The sequence below is a fragment of the Manihot esculenta genome, chromosome 16, assembly GCF_001659605.2.
Source record: "Manihot esculenta cultivar AM560-2 chromosome 16, M.esculenta_v8, whole genome shotgun sequence".
NCBI classification, from domain to species: Eukaryota; Viridiplantae; Streptophyta; class Magnoliopsida; order Malpighiales; family Euphorbiaceae; genus Manihot; species Manihot esculenta.
The window spans coordinates 25,773,596-25,791,491 of record NC_035176.2 but is presented as its reverse complement, the minus strand read 5'-3'; the positions used below and the strand labels follow the sequence as shown (position 1 = coordinate 25,791,491).

The 17,896-nt window shown below is 40.9% G+C and overlaps 2 protein-coding genes across 2 annotated transcripts; both read right to left on the bottom strand.

The window, feature by feature from the left end:
- Positions 1–2,407: 2,407 nt before the first annotated feature.
- On the bottom strand, positions 2,408–4,927 carry LOC110604143 (probable indole-3-pyruvate monooxygenase YUCCA4). Its single transcript, XM_021742256.2, has 4 exons — positions 3,818–4,927; positions 3,477–3,725; positions 3,264–3,386; positions 2,408–2,852 (listed from the first exon to the last, which is right to left on the bottom strand). The coding sequence occupies exons 1-4, from the start codon at positions 4,448–4,450 to the stop codon at positions 2,631–2,633; spliced, it is 1,227 nt and encodes a 408-aa protein (XP_021597948.1). The 5' UTR covers positions 4,451–4,927; the 3' UTR covers positions 2,408–2,630.
- Positions 4,928–5,910: 983 nt separating this feature from the next.
- On the bottom strand, positions 5,911–6,620 carry LOC122722092. The gene is made up of 3 exons (XM_043951749.1): positions 6,369–6,620; positions 6,102–6,275; positions 5,911–6,039 (listed from the first exon to the last, which is right to left on the bottom strand). Exons 1-3 carry the CDS (start codon positions 6,618–6,620, stop codon positions 5,911–5,913), a joined length of 555 nt encoding a protein of 184 aa, XP_043807684.1.
- Between the last annotated feature and the right edge of the window lie 11,276 nt (positions 6,621–17,896).

Below are 17,896 nucleotides of genomic sequence, written 5' to 3'. Positions count from 1 at the left end.
ATAAATGACAGAATATAAACTTTGTCCTCTACAAAAAGCAACTGCTCTGTAGTTTTAGGAGAATGGAGATTTTTTATTTTTTTTAATTTTTTATTTTGCTTTGCATGGCTCTATCTCCATGGCATGCATGCACAAGCTCCACCAGATCTTTGATCAGTACATTTGCATGCCATGTCATGCCAACCTATACTTGCATTAGATACGCCCCTCTGCTCGAGGAATTATATTTTCTATTGCCGTGATTTCCCTGTTTCAAAGTCCTCTCTCTCTCTCTCTCTTTCTGTAAATCATACCCTTTTGTTCCTCTCAACAAAATTAACAACGCCCGCCATTCCCCTCTCTGTGCAAATCCTTTTTCTGTAATTTTTAGAAGTGGGAATTGTGTTATATTGCTTGTACAGTATTGATCTCTAGGTGTTTGTACTTTTGCTTGAAGGAGATTCATTTTGCTTTATGAACAACCCAAGCGTGGAAATTATTTGCCTGAAGGAGAAATTGAAAAATATCCAAAAGATTATTTGCGGGCAATGAGGTTGGATGAGTAAGAGAGAGATCATCAGATTTTCAGGGAGAGAGAAAGAGTAATGAAGGCTTAATTAGGTCTCACGTGAATGTCTGAATCTGCAACTTACTAACACAAGTGTCATTTCAGCAGTGGATGGGCATTATTTCACGGCGTTAGCAAAGCATATAAATTCTTTCTTCACTACTCTTTCACACAGAAACACACAGACAGTCCTTTCATCTCTGCCTCTGCCAAAGAAAACGTTCAGAGTAGAGAGCAAAAGAGTGACGCAAGATTCTGATCAGCATAAGGCGTGCTTGGAAGCGTGTGGTGTGGATTTCGAATTCAATGCAGAGACCTCCAACTTGGACTTTTCTTATGGCGGCAGAGAGAGAGAGAGCTGTCAATCCGTTTCTGGGTCCTTCGTACAATAGTCTATGCAGAAGAGAAGAGGTCAGAGCCCCATCATTGTCTCAATTATCAGCCCCAGAGCAGAGCAGAGCAGAACAGAGCTCAGAGTGAAAGAGAAAGAGAAAGATATAACATAGTACGAAGAGTGGTGTGTTTGTGTGATGATACTGCGTAACGTAGCAGCAGCAGCAGCAGCAAGCTTCAGCTTACAGCTCAAAGCCATTGGCAATCCGTTGGGTACACCACTCACTCATTCTGTATTATCCGTATTATACGTCACGTGCCTCACTGACTTAGGACTTGTTTGTCCCTTCATTAATTCTTATAATTCCATCATCATTTTAGATATACTACCTTTTGTCAATTTTTTCCTTTTGGAGTTTGCCAAACGTGGTCCATGTTTATGTTTTTAAAAATTATGCTTTTGAAATTTCATTTTATTAATTTAATTAAAGGGGATGGGTTAAATGGGTAGAAAACGAGCCTGGCCCATTGGATGCCTACGTGGTGTGCCTAACCAAAACGATGGCTGACACGTGCCTATCTTTAACTGTCTCAACGGCAGCATGAGGGCATCAAACCCTTTGAGGACGGAAAAATGATTTTCTTTTTTCTTTTCAAGATAGGAAACAATTTTTTAAAAAATTATTAAAAAATATTTTTTATTGATTAATTATTTTCTGCCCAACTCTATAAGTTTTTTTTTTTTTTTAAAAAAAAAAACCTGTTTTAACCTATGGGCAAATGAAACACCAAAAGTGACTTGAGAAATGTTCATATGGTATAGGAACACACTAATTTTAGGCAAAACGACAATGAAAGAAAAGGTCTTAAAAGGGTAAGGGAAAAAAGAAAAAGAAAAAGAAAGAAAGGGAAATTGGAAGTTAGAAGAAGTGTTTAAGTTGAAAAGTGGAAAATGGGATAAATATAACTTTACAAAGAGCAAAAGGTATGAAAGAAATAGGTGGCTGCGTACTTATACTGTTTAGATAATTTGCCCTTTTCACAAAAGCTGTTCTCTACATAGAAAATCATCACTATATCAGAAGATTATTTCTCAGTACAATGACCTCCGTTGACATTTTATAAAAGAATTTTCTTTTTAAATGGAACGAAAAATTAAGGTAGAATACAATATCAAACGATACGTTTCATATTTATTCGGATATATTTATTACTGTTCTAAGATTGTGAGTGCAAAAAAAATCCTCAACTTATACTTTTTCATGTTTCATTTGTATATTTATTGAAAATATTTAATTTAACATATTTCTTTATTTTTAAATTTTTTTTTCATAGAGATAGATTACATTTTATTAAAATATATAATCTGTCTTTTTTATCTCTTTATAAAAGTCGAAGGACTTATTAATTCTATTTTAAAAGACTCTTAATTAAAGGGAAAAAAAGAAAAAGCCTGAGATACCAATGTAATTTAAAAACAGAGTCTATTCATGAAAATGAAATCATTTTATACAGAAACAAGCAAAGATACAGGAGAAGTGGATATTAACCGTTCATTATACAAAATTGGTTTATTTACAAGACCCGAAATAGGAAAAAAAAGCCCAAAAAAGAAAAAAAGAAATTTAAAATTACTCCTACTTGGTAAAGATGTTGAGCAATGAAATGAAAATCTACACTATGAAATTTACCCAAAATTTCATCTTTTCTTATTTTTGCTGTTATTTTTTTTCCCTGCTCCAGACAGTTACTATGATTTTCCAAGTTGGATAACATGGAAATTACAAGATTTACAGCAGTCCTTGATTGTCCTCCATTGCTCAGCTATATGTTGTGCAACTTTAACAGCGTCAGAAGCCGTTCCCAAGAGCCCTCTCCTAGTAAATCCAACACTATATAATCCATTATCTCCCTTCCATCCGTTAGGGAACGGCGTTTTAGGCATACCATCAACGGTGAAAAAATCACACCCCTGAAAATAAAAAAACACCATGAACGGAAACCACTGATTAGTCTGAAAATCAGAGCTTTTGATTATATAATAATTTTCTCCAATGAAAAAGAACAAAAAGGACACTTTTCAAGGTGGCCTTAGAGCAGATTGCACAATGTAAATATCATGAAAGCGACGTATCAGCAAAGAAAAACAAAATCTCCTATGGAGAAAGGAAAGGGTACGTTCCAAAAAGTATAGTAACCCCAAACAGAACCTAACTGATTTTATTCTTTTTTGCATGGGAAAAAAAGAAGAGATTTTGCAGGCCTTCTGCCTTCTGTGCATGTGTCCAACGCAAGAGAAAATGATAGATGATACATATAAGAAGACTAAGGGTAGAACAAATAATGCTAAATAGCTCTGCAGATTCTAAGTTTTCTATCTTACCTTCAGCCAAGTAGGCACGTTGCTCTTGTACCCAGTTGCTAGGATTATAGAATCAAACTCCTTGTCTTGTCCATCCACAAATTTTACTCCATTTCTTGTTATCTCTTTAACTCCCTCCATTACCTGAAAATTTTCAAACCCTTTACTGCTTTACTTTCAAAGAAAAAACATCAGTTTTTTAGCATTCAATCTACCAAGGATGTTCTTTATTACCTTGATTTTGCCTGATCTTATTAGAGACAATGCACCCACGTCCAGTACTGGAGTCTTTCCGGTGACATTTTTTAGCAGTATTGGACCAGTATCCGGCCGCCGAAGTCCTAATTTATCAGTGTTGCCTAAAGTGAAGTTGGCCACTGATAATAAGAACTTGTCAACTAGCTTTAGAGGGAACCACTTTAGAAGCGCCATGGCTATTCCGAAAGTTGACATCCCAAATGTTTCTCTAGGCAGTATGTGAACCTGTACAGAAAAAATAATCATAAATAAAATATCTTAATATTAGAGTAAATAAATAAAAATTATGAAATTTTTTAGAGATGTGAAGTACTTACGTTGTTTCTAACAACCAGGTGAGGGACTGCATTGTATCTACAGAGGTCTAAGCTTACTTCCATGCCAGAATTGCCACAGCCCACAACTAAGACTCTCTGGTTCTTGAACTCAGAACCAGACTTGTAAACACTGGTATGAATAATAGGACCATTGAACTTCTCCATTCCAACTATGTCTGGTATTAAAGGCTCAGCATTTTCACCAGTGGCCACAATGAGCCAGCGAGAAAAGTATTCTTGATCTTGAGTTTGCACCCTCCAAAACCCAGTAACGTTATCAAATTCAGCTTCTTGAACGGCTTGCTTGAACTTGGGTTGGATTGAGAAGTGTAGAGCGTAGGATTCAAGGTAGGAGATGAATTGATGCTTTGTTGGGTACTTGGGGAAGTTATCAGGAAACCCAAGAAGTGGAAGTTCACAGAAGTGTTTGGGAAGATGAAGTTTGAGGCGATCATATGTTCTCTGTTGCCAAAGGGAAGCTATACAGTTAGTTTTCTCAAGAATCAAACTAGGGACACCTTGTTGAGAGAGGCAAGCTGCAGCAGCTAAACCAGATGGTCCAGCACCTACTATGATAGGTCCATGAACCCACACTTGCTTCAACATATTTTCTTGTTGTTTAAAATAACCCATGTTGGAAATTCCAAGAAAGAGAAAGAAAGTGAAAGAAAAAGAGAAAACTTTAAAAAAAATAATGGAACCTCAGGCTTTTTCCTTTTATCTCCCCTGTTTCTTGAATCTGTGAATGCTCTGTTTTGTGTCCCAGTGAGAAAATGTTGGGAAGATGAGGTGGGAATTTAAAGAAAGAAAAAGAGTGCGGTGATGAAGAAAAGGGAAAGAGTCAATGGAAAGAGAGGCGCGTGGACTGTGCGCTTTAAATGCATAGAAAACAGAGACTGTAAAAACAGAGGTTTTTATGAGAAGTGAAAGAGAGAGAGAGAGAAAGAAGGAAGAAGATGAAAGAGTGGTGAAGAGAGATAAATGAAGGCGTGAAGGTTAAGGAAAAGGATTTGATCTGTTTCTCAAGCACCTTTCTTCTTCCACAGTTTTCTCTTCTTTTCTTTCCTTTTCTTTTTCTTCTGGTGTAGACGAAGGTGTGGGAAATGAAGTGTAGAAGTAGGCAAGCCAATGCCCAAACATCAGATATAAATACTTTTTATCTGAAATTTTCCTCCTTTTTTTTTCTTTTTTCTTTTATCCAATGTTATTAATTAATGAAAATTTGTAAATTATATTTCATCAAAAAATATTTTTTTAGCTATATTCATGAATTTGTTATTATCATGAATATTATTGTATTAGAGTCAATTTGTTATAATATTTTATTTTTTTTAAATAAAGGATCAAGAAATAATTTGGGGGTGAGGGCCCAGGGCCCAGCATCTGACGCCCGGACTATGCTCCAATCCAAAATTCTATTAACTATATTTTGCTCTGCATGATTTTGCTTACGATCATTAATTATTTTTAGTTTCTTAATATTTTTATTTATCTTTATATTTTAGTGGTTATATCATTTAATTCTTAAAATTTAATTTCAACTAATTAATAAAAAAAGTCACAATTTTGATAGGATTCAATAAAAAGTTAAAAACTTTTCTCTTGATTCTATTATTTTTTTAAAGAGGCAGTCTCTCATTTTAAAAATTAAATCAAATTAAAAATTTAATATCAGCGCCGTTTTATTTTTTTTAAAAAAATTATTAATTAATAATGAGAATATCATATCAAAACTCTTTAATGTGGTTAATAAAGAAATGGGAGGACGGAGAACATAATGGACGAGAAGATTGATTTTTTTTTTTTTCAAATTTTGAACCGTAAATATTTTATGGAAAAATATATAATTTGATATTTATCTTTTTATAAAAAATTATTATTATTATTATTTTATATATAGGTAGGAGAGATCCCAATTAAATTAATTTAGGTCAAGCAACTCCAATACAATTTACATTTAACAGTAAGCCAATCTCATAGTCGGAAATATCCAACCACACAAGTTCAGCCTCTCCTGCCACTGCTAATCTCGCAAAATGATCCGCAACACTATTAGTTTCTCTAAAAATCTTTTTAACTTCCACCTCCTAACCTTACTGCAAAAGGCTATTGATGTTCCTTAATAAATTAGCAATTCTGAAAACTCCTTGACCTTGTCCTTGAACTAAAGCCACAGCAGCTGCATAATCAGATTGTAATTCAATCTTCTTCCACCCTCTTTCCTAAACCAAACTTAAAGCACTGTAAATCCCCCACAACTCCACTTCCAAAGGATCACATCTACCCAAAGCAAGCGTAAAACTGCTAAGCCAGCTCCACCACGAGAATTCACACTACCATCTGTGTTAACAGTTATCCATCCTAAGCCACCTGGTTGCCAAGCAATGAAAGACAAATACTTCAACCCATCCTTGTGCAGCGAGTCTCTCTGCCATGCCACCTGAACCGTTTTAGTCTCCTTCAAAACAAAATCCGACGAGAGCTCAGAGTTGTGAGAATCACGATCAAAGACAAAGGAATTTCGCCACTTTCATAGCCACCATAGACCGACAACAAACACAATATCCCAAGAAACACCATTAATCTGAGCATCAATATTCTGTAAATTAGAGGCCAGCCACCTAAACACATCATTGGTATTAAAGAAATTATTCTCAATTTGTTCAGCACCAAGCTGATTCCACAATCGCATTGCCAAAGGGCAATCTCTTAAAGCATGGAAGATCGTTTCAGGTACAGAAGAGCATAAGCCACAACTATCAAAATTAGTGAAGCCTCTCTTCTTCCTCTCTACGTTACACATGATTTTTCCATGAGCAACCTCCCACATAAACATTCTAACCTGTTGTGTTTCTCTAACCTTTCATATCCATTTTCAAAACCGCTGATGGCCTTTCCCATTAGGATTTAAAAGAATTTCATATCCTTATTTAACAGAATACTTACCCGATGAGTTTCTGCTCCAAATCACGCCATCAACATCCTCAACACCATTAGATAGAGTTAACGGTTGCAAGAAGCTCAAAATATTTTGGGGAAGAACTTCTCTCAAGACATCCTAATTCCATCCTACACCCTCAAGTTATAAAAAATTATTTTACTTTATCACCTTTAATTTTATTTTATCGACTACTTTAACTTTCAAATAATAAAATAATTTATTCTCTACAACTGACATATGATATTTATATGCTACTACATTATAGAGATTAAGTTATTCAATAATTACAAGTTGAAAGAGTGATATATATATTCTCTCACTCTGTGCAAATTAAATTATTCAAGTTCTAAAAGTTAAATGAGCAAATAGAATAAAAATAAAGTTGAACGAATAAAATGACTTTCAGAAAAATGTGAATGGGCAAATTATACATTTTGATCATATTTCATTGTAGGAAGTGCAAAATAGTAAATACATCCATCATGCCCATAAGCCAAATACAATCACAAACCCCAAGACTTTGAAATCAAAATCCTTAAAACCTTCACCCTAATCACTAAATAGTATTAAACCAAGCTTATAAACCTTCAAAGAACCCTAAAACTATCTAATGGGGAATTCACAATGGGGAAATTCATTGACCTTCAGCTAATTGCCGCTAGGAACATAAAACAAGTGGTATTAACTGCAAACCGACATGAACCATAAGTGCCCTTGCCACTTTTAGCAGACGATTTTATTTTCTTTTAACCACCCGATTTTATTAAACAAAGTGTATATAAACAGGAGATATAATATTCATTTGGATTGCAAAAATGGATATACTTGTAAATTGAGAAATTTTGTGCTATTGTCTATTCTAACTTGTTATATTAATTTTTGGTATTATTTTTTCAACCATGATAAAGAAATTTGATAAAGTGGAATACACCAAGATTTTAATATTCAACATAAATGTCCATGTGCTTTTATCAATATAATACCCGGCTAGAGTCCGGCATCGGAATTCTATTTTCCGGTGGAATCCGGGATGTCGGAAGTCTCTAGAAGGGTTAGAGTAATGTTTTTCTTAACTGTTTTGATATGTTCCTAGTTTTAAAGTATAAGGAAATGAGTGTTGGAGTGACATGAACCAAGGCAGAAATGTAATACCCGGCTTGAGTCCGGCATCGGAATTCCTGTAGTTCGGTGGAATTTCGGGTGTCGGAACCCTCGAGAAGGGTAAGACATATGTGCATGCACAGGTTAAGTCTTGGAGTACAGAAAAGTTTTATGTTTTTACAGAAAATGTATGATCATGTGTGGGATATCACAGGTACACAGACAGTATAGCAGGCTTACTACGGGTCTCGGCGACCTTAAGTCGATCTGGATCCTAGTGCCGGTAGCAGTTCGGTTTCCGGGCTGTTACAAGAAAAGCCAGGTTCGGCCGCCGAACATGCATGGCTTTCGGTTTCACGTGTGGCCGCCGAAGGTGGTCTGGCCAGCCACCTATAAATGGCCCGCAGTCGGTTGAAGCGGTAAGAGCACCGTTTCTGATTATGCAATAGGTTGATTGCATTAGTATCCACGAATATGTTGCATTGCATAGTGAATTGTTGATGTGGGTGAATGCTGAATGATCCAAGAGTCTCAGACAGGAAGTCCAGGAGCCTTTGACTACGCCCTGGCAGGTATAGTAAAGACCAGAAGTCTTTGACTACGCCCTGGCAGGTATAGTAAAGACCAGGCGCCTTTGACTACGCCCTGGCAATGGTAAGTACAGAGGTGTTATATACACAATCAAAGTCATCCACAATCGTGAGGAAGAAATGAGCACTAGTTAAGAAAAATTCACTATGGAATCTCCATACATTAATATGCAGCAATTGCAAGATTTTTGAGGCTGATATACCCCTTTTTGTTAAGGGTAATCTATTTTATTTAGAAACATAATAAATATCATATACTAAATCAAAAATAAAAAATCTTTAGGAATAGAAGTAATATGTAACAGGTTAGACTTAGAAATGTGAATCAACCTTCCATACCACAACAAACTAAGATCAATTGAGGTTTTATTAACTTTATTGGAATTACAATTGAGAAAAGACACTTGTACTAGAAGAATCAATATTTATTTGAAACACAAGTATTTATTTGAAACACAAGGATTACAATAAAAAATATTTGAAGAACTAGAGTGACAAATATTCCTAGTACTATAACTTGCATCAATTTCAGTATGTCATAAATCCACCATGCTCTTTGCCTACTGTCAGAACTTTTATAATGCAATAGTCCTGCAATAGATATTTGTTAACTACAAAGACAACATTAATATGTGTTTACTTGGCAAGTTTACTAATTGAGATTACCTTATGTTTAAATATTGAGATATATAAAACATCTTTCAAAATAAGATTAGGTCTAAGGAAAATAGTGCCTTTATGAAAAACACATTGTTTAGATCCATTTGATAGTAAAATAAATCTTCATTTAGAAAGAATTAGGGGGTTCATTAAAAAGAGTAAGATCAAAGAACATATGACTTGTTACCCCTATATTTAAAATCCAAGCACTTTTGATCAATTTCTGTTGTCTAATAGACTCAACTGTAAATGAGTTACTTATAGAGCCTAAAATGTCCATCATTCCATAATCAACAACCTTTCCCTTCATGAACTTTGAAATCTCCTCTTGTATGAGATTTTGTAAACATGGACCAATTTTCTACCTTAACATATTATGGAACTAATAGAATAAGTGGGATTAGTTTCCACTTATATATTTGAGACATTGGATGTGTAATACCCGGCTAGACTCCGGTATCGGAATTCCTACCGTCCGGTGGAATCTCGGATGTCGGAGACCTCTAGAAGGGTAGAACCATGCTTTCATAAAATGTTTTCATGTTTTTAATGGTTTTAAAGTATGAAATTAAATGAGTTTTTGCATGAAAAGTCCTTGGAGGAAAACCCAGGTTCGGCCGCCGAAAGTCAAGTTCGGCCGCCGAAAGTCAAGTTCGGCCGCCGAACATGCATGCGTTCTGGAGGCACGTTAGGCCCCCGAAAGCATGAGTGAGGGAAGTCCAGGTTCGGCCGCCGAACCTCATGTTTGGCCGCCGAACATGGCATGCATGCGGAGGCACATTCGGCCCCCGAACGTGGTCTGGCCAGCCACTATAAAAGGGCCCCTTAGCCGAAAACGGGCGAGCTTTTTCCCATTTTCGGCCAAGGTGAGCTCTCCGCCGTCCCTCACCCATTTTTGATGTTCTTCCTCTAAATCTTTCAAGATTTTCACTTGTTTTCACTTGGTTTGGAAGATTTAAGCTTTTGAAACAAGTTTTGGAGCTTTGGGAACTCAGGAGCTCATTTTCGTGGATCTCCAAGTTTAGGTCGTCTCCCTCTCGATCTTCAAGAGGTAAGAGCCGATCTTAAGCTCCTTATGTGTTTTAAATAAGTTTTATGCTAGATCTATGAGTAGAAATGCATGTTAGGTTATATGTTAAGTTATGGGTTAATATTGATGTTTTGGTCAATGTGTGTTGATTGTGGGTGTTTGAAGTGTTGTAGTTGGGGTATTTGGTGTTTTGAGGCCCCTAGGAACTTGTATGCATGTTTTGGTTGAGATATATGCATGATTGGTGAGTTTTGGAGGCGAAAATGCACTAAGGAGCCAAGTTTCTGCCCTTTGGCAGAAACCAGGTTCGGCAGCCGAAGGCACTTTCGGCCGCCGAACATGGCTGGGGAGGCAGGTCTTTCGGCTGCCGAAGTTGCCCCCGAAAAGAGACTTTCGTCTCTGTCAGGCACTTTCGGCCGCCGAAGGTGCCGCCGAACCTACCTGAGTTTCGTCTCTGTCTGGGACTTTCGGCCGCCGAAGGTGCCGCCGAAAGTGCCCTGTTCAGCCACTTCATGCATATCTCTATGTGATATTTTCAGGATGTTTTAGGGGGTTTTTGGGGAATATATTAGAGTTATGTTTATGTATGTCTGGTCCCTCATTGGAGTCCACCTGTGTAGGTTCGGACCCGAGGAACCAAGGACCCCAGCAGTGAGCCAGCTGCTACAGAGTTTGTCAGAGTCAGCCAGAGGTGAGTGGAACTAAACTTAACCTTTTTAAATTAAGAAATGAAATGCTTTTATCATGCTTCATGCATCATGATCATATTATAGGTTGTTTGCATTAGAATGCACGACTATGCCGCATTGTATTGTTGTGATAGATTACAGTGGATGGACATTAGGATGATTCATCAGCCTTCTGAATACGAAGTCCTGTGGTGCCCATAATAGGGCCGGGCAATACGAAGTCCTGTGGTGCCCATAATAGGGCCGGGCAATAACTCCGAGTACGAAGTCCTGTGGTGCCCATAATAGGGCCGGGCAATACGAAGTCCTGTGGTGCCCATAATAGGGCCGGGCATGGAGTTGAGGGATTTTTGAATCAGTCCATCCGTGGTGTGATTTGTTTGTGCAGTGACGCATTTCATGATAGCATGTTTTAAATATTTTCTTTTATAGTTCTACTCACTGGGCATCTAGCTCACCCCTCTCCCCTAACCCCCAGGTTTGCAGGTACGGGATAGATAGAGAAGGCAAGACGAGAAAAAGTCATATGTATGTAATAGTTAGTTTGTGGACATGACAATTGTATTATGATGAAATGTAAGAATATTCAGGATGTTATGTAATGAGGTTATTGAGGATAGAGTTGTGCTTGACCATAATATATTGTTAATCCCTTTTGTATATACATGATCTTATGTTATGATGTTTATGTAAACTAACTCAACACAGGTTGTTTTGCCTTTAAGGCTTGATGAGATCCCACAGAGGGACTATGTTATGTATATGTTCAGAGTATGCACAGGTTGAGTTAGTAGATGACAGTATGTATGAAGAAAAGTTTTAAATTTTTATGCATGTTGTTGATCATGTATGGGATTATACAGGTTTACAGGTTATATGTCAGGCTTGCTACGGGTCCCGGCGGCCTTAAGTCGACCCGGATCCTAGCGCCGGTAGCGGTTCGGATTTCCGGGGCGTTACAGAATGGTATCAGAGCCCTAGGTTCATATGGTCAGACCTAGAGTGTCGGGCTCATAGATGTTCTAGAAGGTCAAGCACAATAGGAAGGTCATGTCCACTAGGATAGGATGTTGAGTCCTGTCTTGCATGATGATGTGAAATGCCATGATTTTGTACATGTGCATGGATGACATGCTATGCTATGTGATGTATGTGATGAGGGTTCATGTGTGCCCACATGAACCATATAATGCTAATGTTTGCTTGTTATGAGCTGTTTTTCAGAGAATAGGATGAGAGGAACTCGTCGATCTGCGCGATTGACTGAAGTGCCACCTGAGGATGAGGGCACGAGCACCCGTCCTCCTACATTGCCTAGGGCAATGTCTTGTAGAGCCAACAGAGAGAGAGTGTCAAGGGACCCTAGAAGGTCTTTTGATGCTAGCAGAAGGGGGACAAATAGAGGAGGAAGTTCTTCAGATGTGAGGGAGGTTATGGAAGAGGATCAGAGGAGGGATGGGAACCTGGATGTGAGCATGCAGGAAGAAGGGACAGGGGAGTCTCAGGGAGGCGTTCAGGCCTCGGGGTATGGTTTTCCACCCCATTATCCACCCTTCCCACAGGGTTCAGGGTATCCGATGGGAGGCACATCGGATTACTCCAGCTTTAACCCCTACCCTACCTACATGCCTTATCCACCTTTCTATCCACCCTATACACAGTACCCAGCTTATCCACCCTCACCCTTCTATCCAAACCCGGCAAACTCCACCTCGGGGAATGCTGCACCTCCACCTCCACCACCTACAGAACCAGCAGCCCCAGTTACTCAACCTCCTAGACCTAGCTCAGTCGATGGGAGCAAGGTAAAGATGACAGATTACCTCAAGCTAGATGCTCCCAAATACAAGTCAGGGGATGACCCCTTTGAGTATCTGAGAGTAGTGAAGACAATAACTGATGAGCTAGGGGCAAGTGACAGCAGGGCCATTCAGATGGCAGGGTTCACTTTAAAGTGCAAGAAGGCACGGGAATGGTTCAAGTGTTATGTGGACCCGAGACTAGACGGTATGACATGGGAAGAATTTGCGAATGAGTTCGCTGGATGGGCTTTTCCAGACAGTTCTAGAGAACTAAAAATGATTGAGTTTGAGCAACTGAGGCAGTCAGAGTACATGAGTGTAGAGGAGTTCACGGATAAATTCTTGGAGCTATTGCCTTTTTCAGGGCAAGCTCTAGATTCAGATACGAAGAAAGCCAAGAAATATGTTATGAAGCTGCATTCCAGGTACTCCTCGTTGGTTCAGTCAGCTGAGAGAGAAAGTTTCCACACTGTGGTGGATATGGCTCGAAGAATGGAGGCAAGTGCTATAGTTGAGGGGTCAGTGAAGCAGTTAGTGACCCAGTCTTCAGGGGATTAGACCCCAAACAGAGGAGGACCAGGTTTCTCTTCTCAGAGTTCAGGTAAGAAGAGGTGGGATAGCACCACCAAGAAGCCGAAGAAGAATAAGTTTTGGAACAAGTTGAAATCCGGTCTGGGATTTGGCGGTGGCTCGAGCTCAGGCTCAGATGGTACAGAATGCCAGAGATGTGGAAGACCACACAGGGGAGTGTGTCGAGCTGGGACTAATGCATGTTTCAGATGTGGACAGGAGGGACACATAGCTCGGGATTGTCCTAGAGCGCCTTTTATGGGCCAGCCCCAGCAGACAGCTTCTGGTAGTGTGGCACAGCCAGCAGTTCCAGCCACAACTCAGGGCAGTGGCAGAGGTAGAGGGAGAGGGGCAGCCTCTTCTTCTGGTTCCCGAGGTGAAGGTCCATCAGCTCCAGCCAGGATCTTCACCATGACACAGCAGGAGGCTAACACATCCAACACCGTGGTGTCAGGTAATCTCGTCATTGGGTGTTCTGATGTGTATGCATTAATGGACCCGGGTGCATCTCATTCATTTATTGCTCCGAGAGCCGTTGAGAGGTTAGGTCTGATAGTCTCTGGGTTAGAGTGTCCCCTATGGGTCAGTGGACCCAAGTGTGACCCGTCAGTGGCAGTGTCAGTCTGCCAGTACAGTCCAGTTTTTATTGAGGGAAGATGCCTCTCCGCCGACCTTGTAGTTCTAGATTTGACAGACTTTGACGTCATTCTAGGGATGGATTGGCTATCTACCCATGGTGCTACCTTGGACTGCAGGGACAAGGTAGTCAGGTTCAGAGATCAGAACGGGTCAGAGGTCGTCTTCAGAGGAGACAAGAGGGGCACACCTAGAGGTCTGATATCAGCTCTTCAGGCTCGTAGGTTGCTTAGGAAGGGATGTCAGGGGTACTTAGCTCATGTGAGAGAGCTAGACAGTCAGGTCAGGGAGCCGGCCTCGGTGCCAGTTGTCAGAGAGTTTCAGGATGTCTTTCCTGATGAGCTTCCAGGTTTACCACCTGCTAGGGAGATAGAGTTCGAGATAGAGTTGGTGCCTGGAACTAGACCGATCTCTATCCCTCCCTACAGGATGGCCCCAGCCGAGTTAAAGGAGTTGAAAGAGCAATTGCAAGAGCTGGTAGAAAAGGGTTTCATCCGACAGAGTACCTCACCTTGGGGTGCTCCGGTCTTGTTTGTGAGGAAGAAGGATGGGTCCCTTAGACTTTGTATCGACTACAGGCAGTTGAACAAAGTCACTACCAAGAATAGGTACCCATTGCCTAGGATCGATGATCTATTCGACCAGCTAGCCGGAGCGGGTTGTTTCTCCAAAATAGATCTAAGATCGGGGTACCATCAGCTAAGGATAAGGGATGAGGATGTGACAAAGACGGCTTTCAGGACCAGATATGGGCATTTTGAGTTCCTTGTGATGCCGTTTGGGTTAACTAACGCCCCTGTAGCATTCATGGATCTCATGAACAGAGTGTTTAGCCAGTACCTGGATCACTTCGTTATTGTCTTCATAGATGATATCTTGGTGTATTCCAGGAATGCAGAGGAGCATGCCCATCATCTGCGGTTGGTTTTGCAGACTTTGAGGGAACATGGCTTGTATGCCAAGTTCTCTAAATGTGAGTTCTGGCTGAGGAGCATTTCGTTCTTGGGGCATGTAGTGTCAGAGAATGGTATTGAGGTAGACCCCAAGAAGACAGAAACTGTGGCTAACTGGCCTAGACCCACATCAGTGACAGAGATTAGAAGTTTCTTGGGTTTGGCAGGTTACTACAGGAGGTTCGTTCAGGACTTCTCAAAGATAGCAGCTCCTCTGACCAGACTAACCAGGAAGAATCAGAAGTTTCTATGGACCGACCAGTACGAGGAGAGTTTCGAAGAGCTTAAGAAGAGGTTGACTTCAGCACCAGTGTTAGCTCTGCCATCTAGTAATGAGGACTTTACAGTCTTTTGTGATGCGTCCCGTGTGGGACTGGGTTGTGTACTGATGCAGAATGAGAGGGTGATCGCTTATGCTTCTAGGCAGCTGAAGAAGCATGAGTTGAATTACCCCACACATGACCTTGAGATGGCAGCAGTAATCTTTGCACTCAAGATGTGGAGGCATTACCTCTATGGGGTGAAATGTGAGATCTTTACAGATCATAAGAGCCTGCAGTACATCTTGAGTCAGAGGGATCTGAATTTGAGGCAGAGGAGGTGGGTGGAGCTGCTGAGTGACTATGATTGCAAGATTCAGTATCATCCGGGTAAGGCGAATGTCGTGGCAGACGCCCTAAGCCGGAAGTCACTAAGCAGTCTATCCCACATCGCGGCAGAGAGGAGACCAGTGGTGAAGGAGTTTTACAAGCTCATTGAGGAAGGTCTACAGTTGGAGTTGTCTGGTACAGGTGCCTTGGTTGCTCAGATGAAAGTGACACCCGTGTTTCTAGAGCAGGTGGCTCAGAAACAGCATGAGGACCCAGAGTTAGTGAAGATTGCCAGGACTGTTCAGTCAGGCAAGGACAGTGAGTTCAGATTCGACAATAAGGGGATCCTCCGCTATGGGAGTCGATTGTGTGTACCAGATGACATTGGGCTAAAAGGAGACATTATGAGAGAGGCTCATAATGCAAGATACAGCATTCACCCCGGAGCCACCAAGATGTATCAAGATTTAAAGAAAGTTTATTGGTGGCCAGCAATGAAGAAAGAAGTGGCACAGTTTGTGTCCGCCTGCGAAATATGTCAGATGGTGAAGCTGGAACATCAGAAGCCGGCTGGAATGCTTAACCCGCTACCCATTCTAGAGTGGAAATGGGAGAATATAGCTATGGACTTCGTAGTGGGGTTACCGGCGACGTCCAACAGATTGGACTCCATATGGGTGATTGTGGACAGACTCACCAAATCTGCTCACTTCATTCCTGTCAGGAGTGGCTACTCTGTGGACAAGTTGGCGCAGGTATATGTGGATGAGATCGTCAGGCTGCATGGGGTTCCTGTTTCGATAGTGTCAGATAGAGGGCCCCAGTTCACCTCCAGATTTTGGCGGAGTCTGCAGAATGCCATGGGTACTAGGTTGGATTTCAGTACTGCCTTCCACCCCCAGACTGATGGACAGTCAGAAAGGACCATCCAGACTATCGAGGATATGCTCAGAATGTGTGTGCTAGACTTTGGCAGTTCTTGGAGGCAGCATCTACCTTTGGTAGAGTTTGCCTACAACAACAGCCATCATGCTAGCATCAGGATGGCCCCATATGAAGCTTTGTATGGAATGAAGTGCAGATCACCTGTTTGCTGGGAGGAAGTTGGAGAAAAGGCCTTGGCAGGGCCTGAGTTAGTAGAGATCACCAGCAGGGTGGTACCCATAATCAGAGAAAGAATCAAGACTGCTGCAAGCAGACAGAAGAGCTATGCAGACGTCCGCAGAAGACAGTTAGAGTTTCAGGAGGGGGATCTGGTATTGCTCAAGATGTCTCCAATGAAGGGAGTGGTTCGCTTCGGGAAGAAAGGTAAACTAGCCCCACGATACATCGGACCCTTTGAAATCTTGCAAAAGATTGGGAATGTGTCGTACAAGCTGGATTTACCTGCTTCGATGGAAAGAGTCCATCCGGTTTTCCATGTTTCAATGTTGAGGAAGTTTGTGTCAGATCCGAGCAAGGTTCTTAGTGAGCCTGATGTGGAGGTCCAAGAGGATCTCACCTACGTTGAACAGCCAGTACGGATCATAGACACCCAGATCAGAAAGTTAAGGAACAAGGAAATCCCGATGGTGAAAGTCCTGTGGAACCACCACAACTTGGAAGAATGCACTTGGGAGACACGGGAGTCTATGCTCCAGCAGTACCCTCATCTCTTTTAAGGTTAGATCCCTATGTGTTTATGTGCCTTGTATGTATGTTGTGTTCTTTGCCATGCTATGTGTGCTAGTGAGGAACATTCGGGGACGAATGTTCTTAAGGGGGGGAGAATGTAATACCCGGCTAGACTCCGGTATCGGAATTCCTACCGTCCAGTGGAATCTCGGATGTCGGAGACCTCTAGAAGGGTAGAACCATGCTTTCATAAAATGTTTTCATGTTTTTAATGGTTTTAAAGTATGAAATTAAATGAGTTTTTGCATGAAAAGTCCTTGGAGGAAAACCCAGGTTCGGCCGCCGAAAGTCAAGTTCGGCCGCCGAACATGCATGCGTTCTGGAGGCACGTTAGGCCCCCGAAAGCATGAGTGAGGGAAGTCCAGGTTCGGCCGCCGAACCTCATGTTTGGCCGCCGAACATGGCATGCATGCGGAGGCACATTCGGCCCCCGAACGTGGTCTGGCCAGCCACTATAAAAGGGCCCCTTAGCCGAAAACGGGCGAGCTTTTTCCCATTTTCGGCCAAGGTGAGCTCTCCGCCGTCCCTCACCCATTTTTGATGTTCTTCCTCTAAATCTTTCAAGATTTTCACTTGTTTTCACTTGGTTTGGAAGATTTAAGCTTTTGAAACAAGTTTTGGAGCTTTGGGAACTCAGGAGCTCATTTTCGTGGATCTCCAAGTTTAGGTCGTCTCCCTCTCGATCTTCAAGAGGTAAGAGCCGATCTTAAGCTCCTTATGTGTTTTAAATAAGTTTTATGCTAGATCTATGAGTAGAAATGCATGTTAGGTTATATGTTAAGTTATGGGTTAATATTGATGTTTTGGTCAATGTGTGTTGATTGTGGGTGTTTGAAGTGTTGT

Bases quoted from the DNA above. Each gene is read 5' to 3' on its own strand.
- LOC110604143 (XM_021742256.2), bottom strand. From the start codon at position 4,450: ATGGGTTATTTTAAACAACAAGAAAATATGTTGAAGCAAGTGTGGGTT. The intron at 3,387-3,476 runs GTAATAAAGAAC...GAAAATTTTCAG, and splicing joins TAAGATCAGGCAAAATCAAG to GTAATGGAGGGAGTTAAAGA. The intron at 2,853-3,263 runs GTAAGATAGAAA...TTTTATTTTCAG, and splicing joins ACGTGCCTACTTGGCTGAAG to GGGTGTGATTTTTTCACCGT.
- LOC122722092 (XM_043951749.1), bottom strand. From the start codon at position 6,620: ATGTGTAACGTAGAGAGGAAGAAGAGAGGCTTCACTAATTTTGATAGT. The intron at 6,276-6,368 runs GTCGGTCTATGG...TTTGTTTTGAAG, and splicing joins CTTGGGATATTGTGTTTGTT to GAGACTAAAACGGTTCAGGT. The intron at 6,040-6,101 runs GTAGATGTGATC...AGTTTGGTTTAG, and splicing joins CAGTTTTACGCTTGCTTTGG to GAAAGAGGGTGGAAGAAGAT.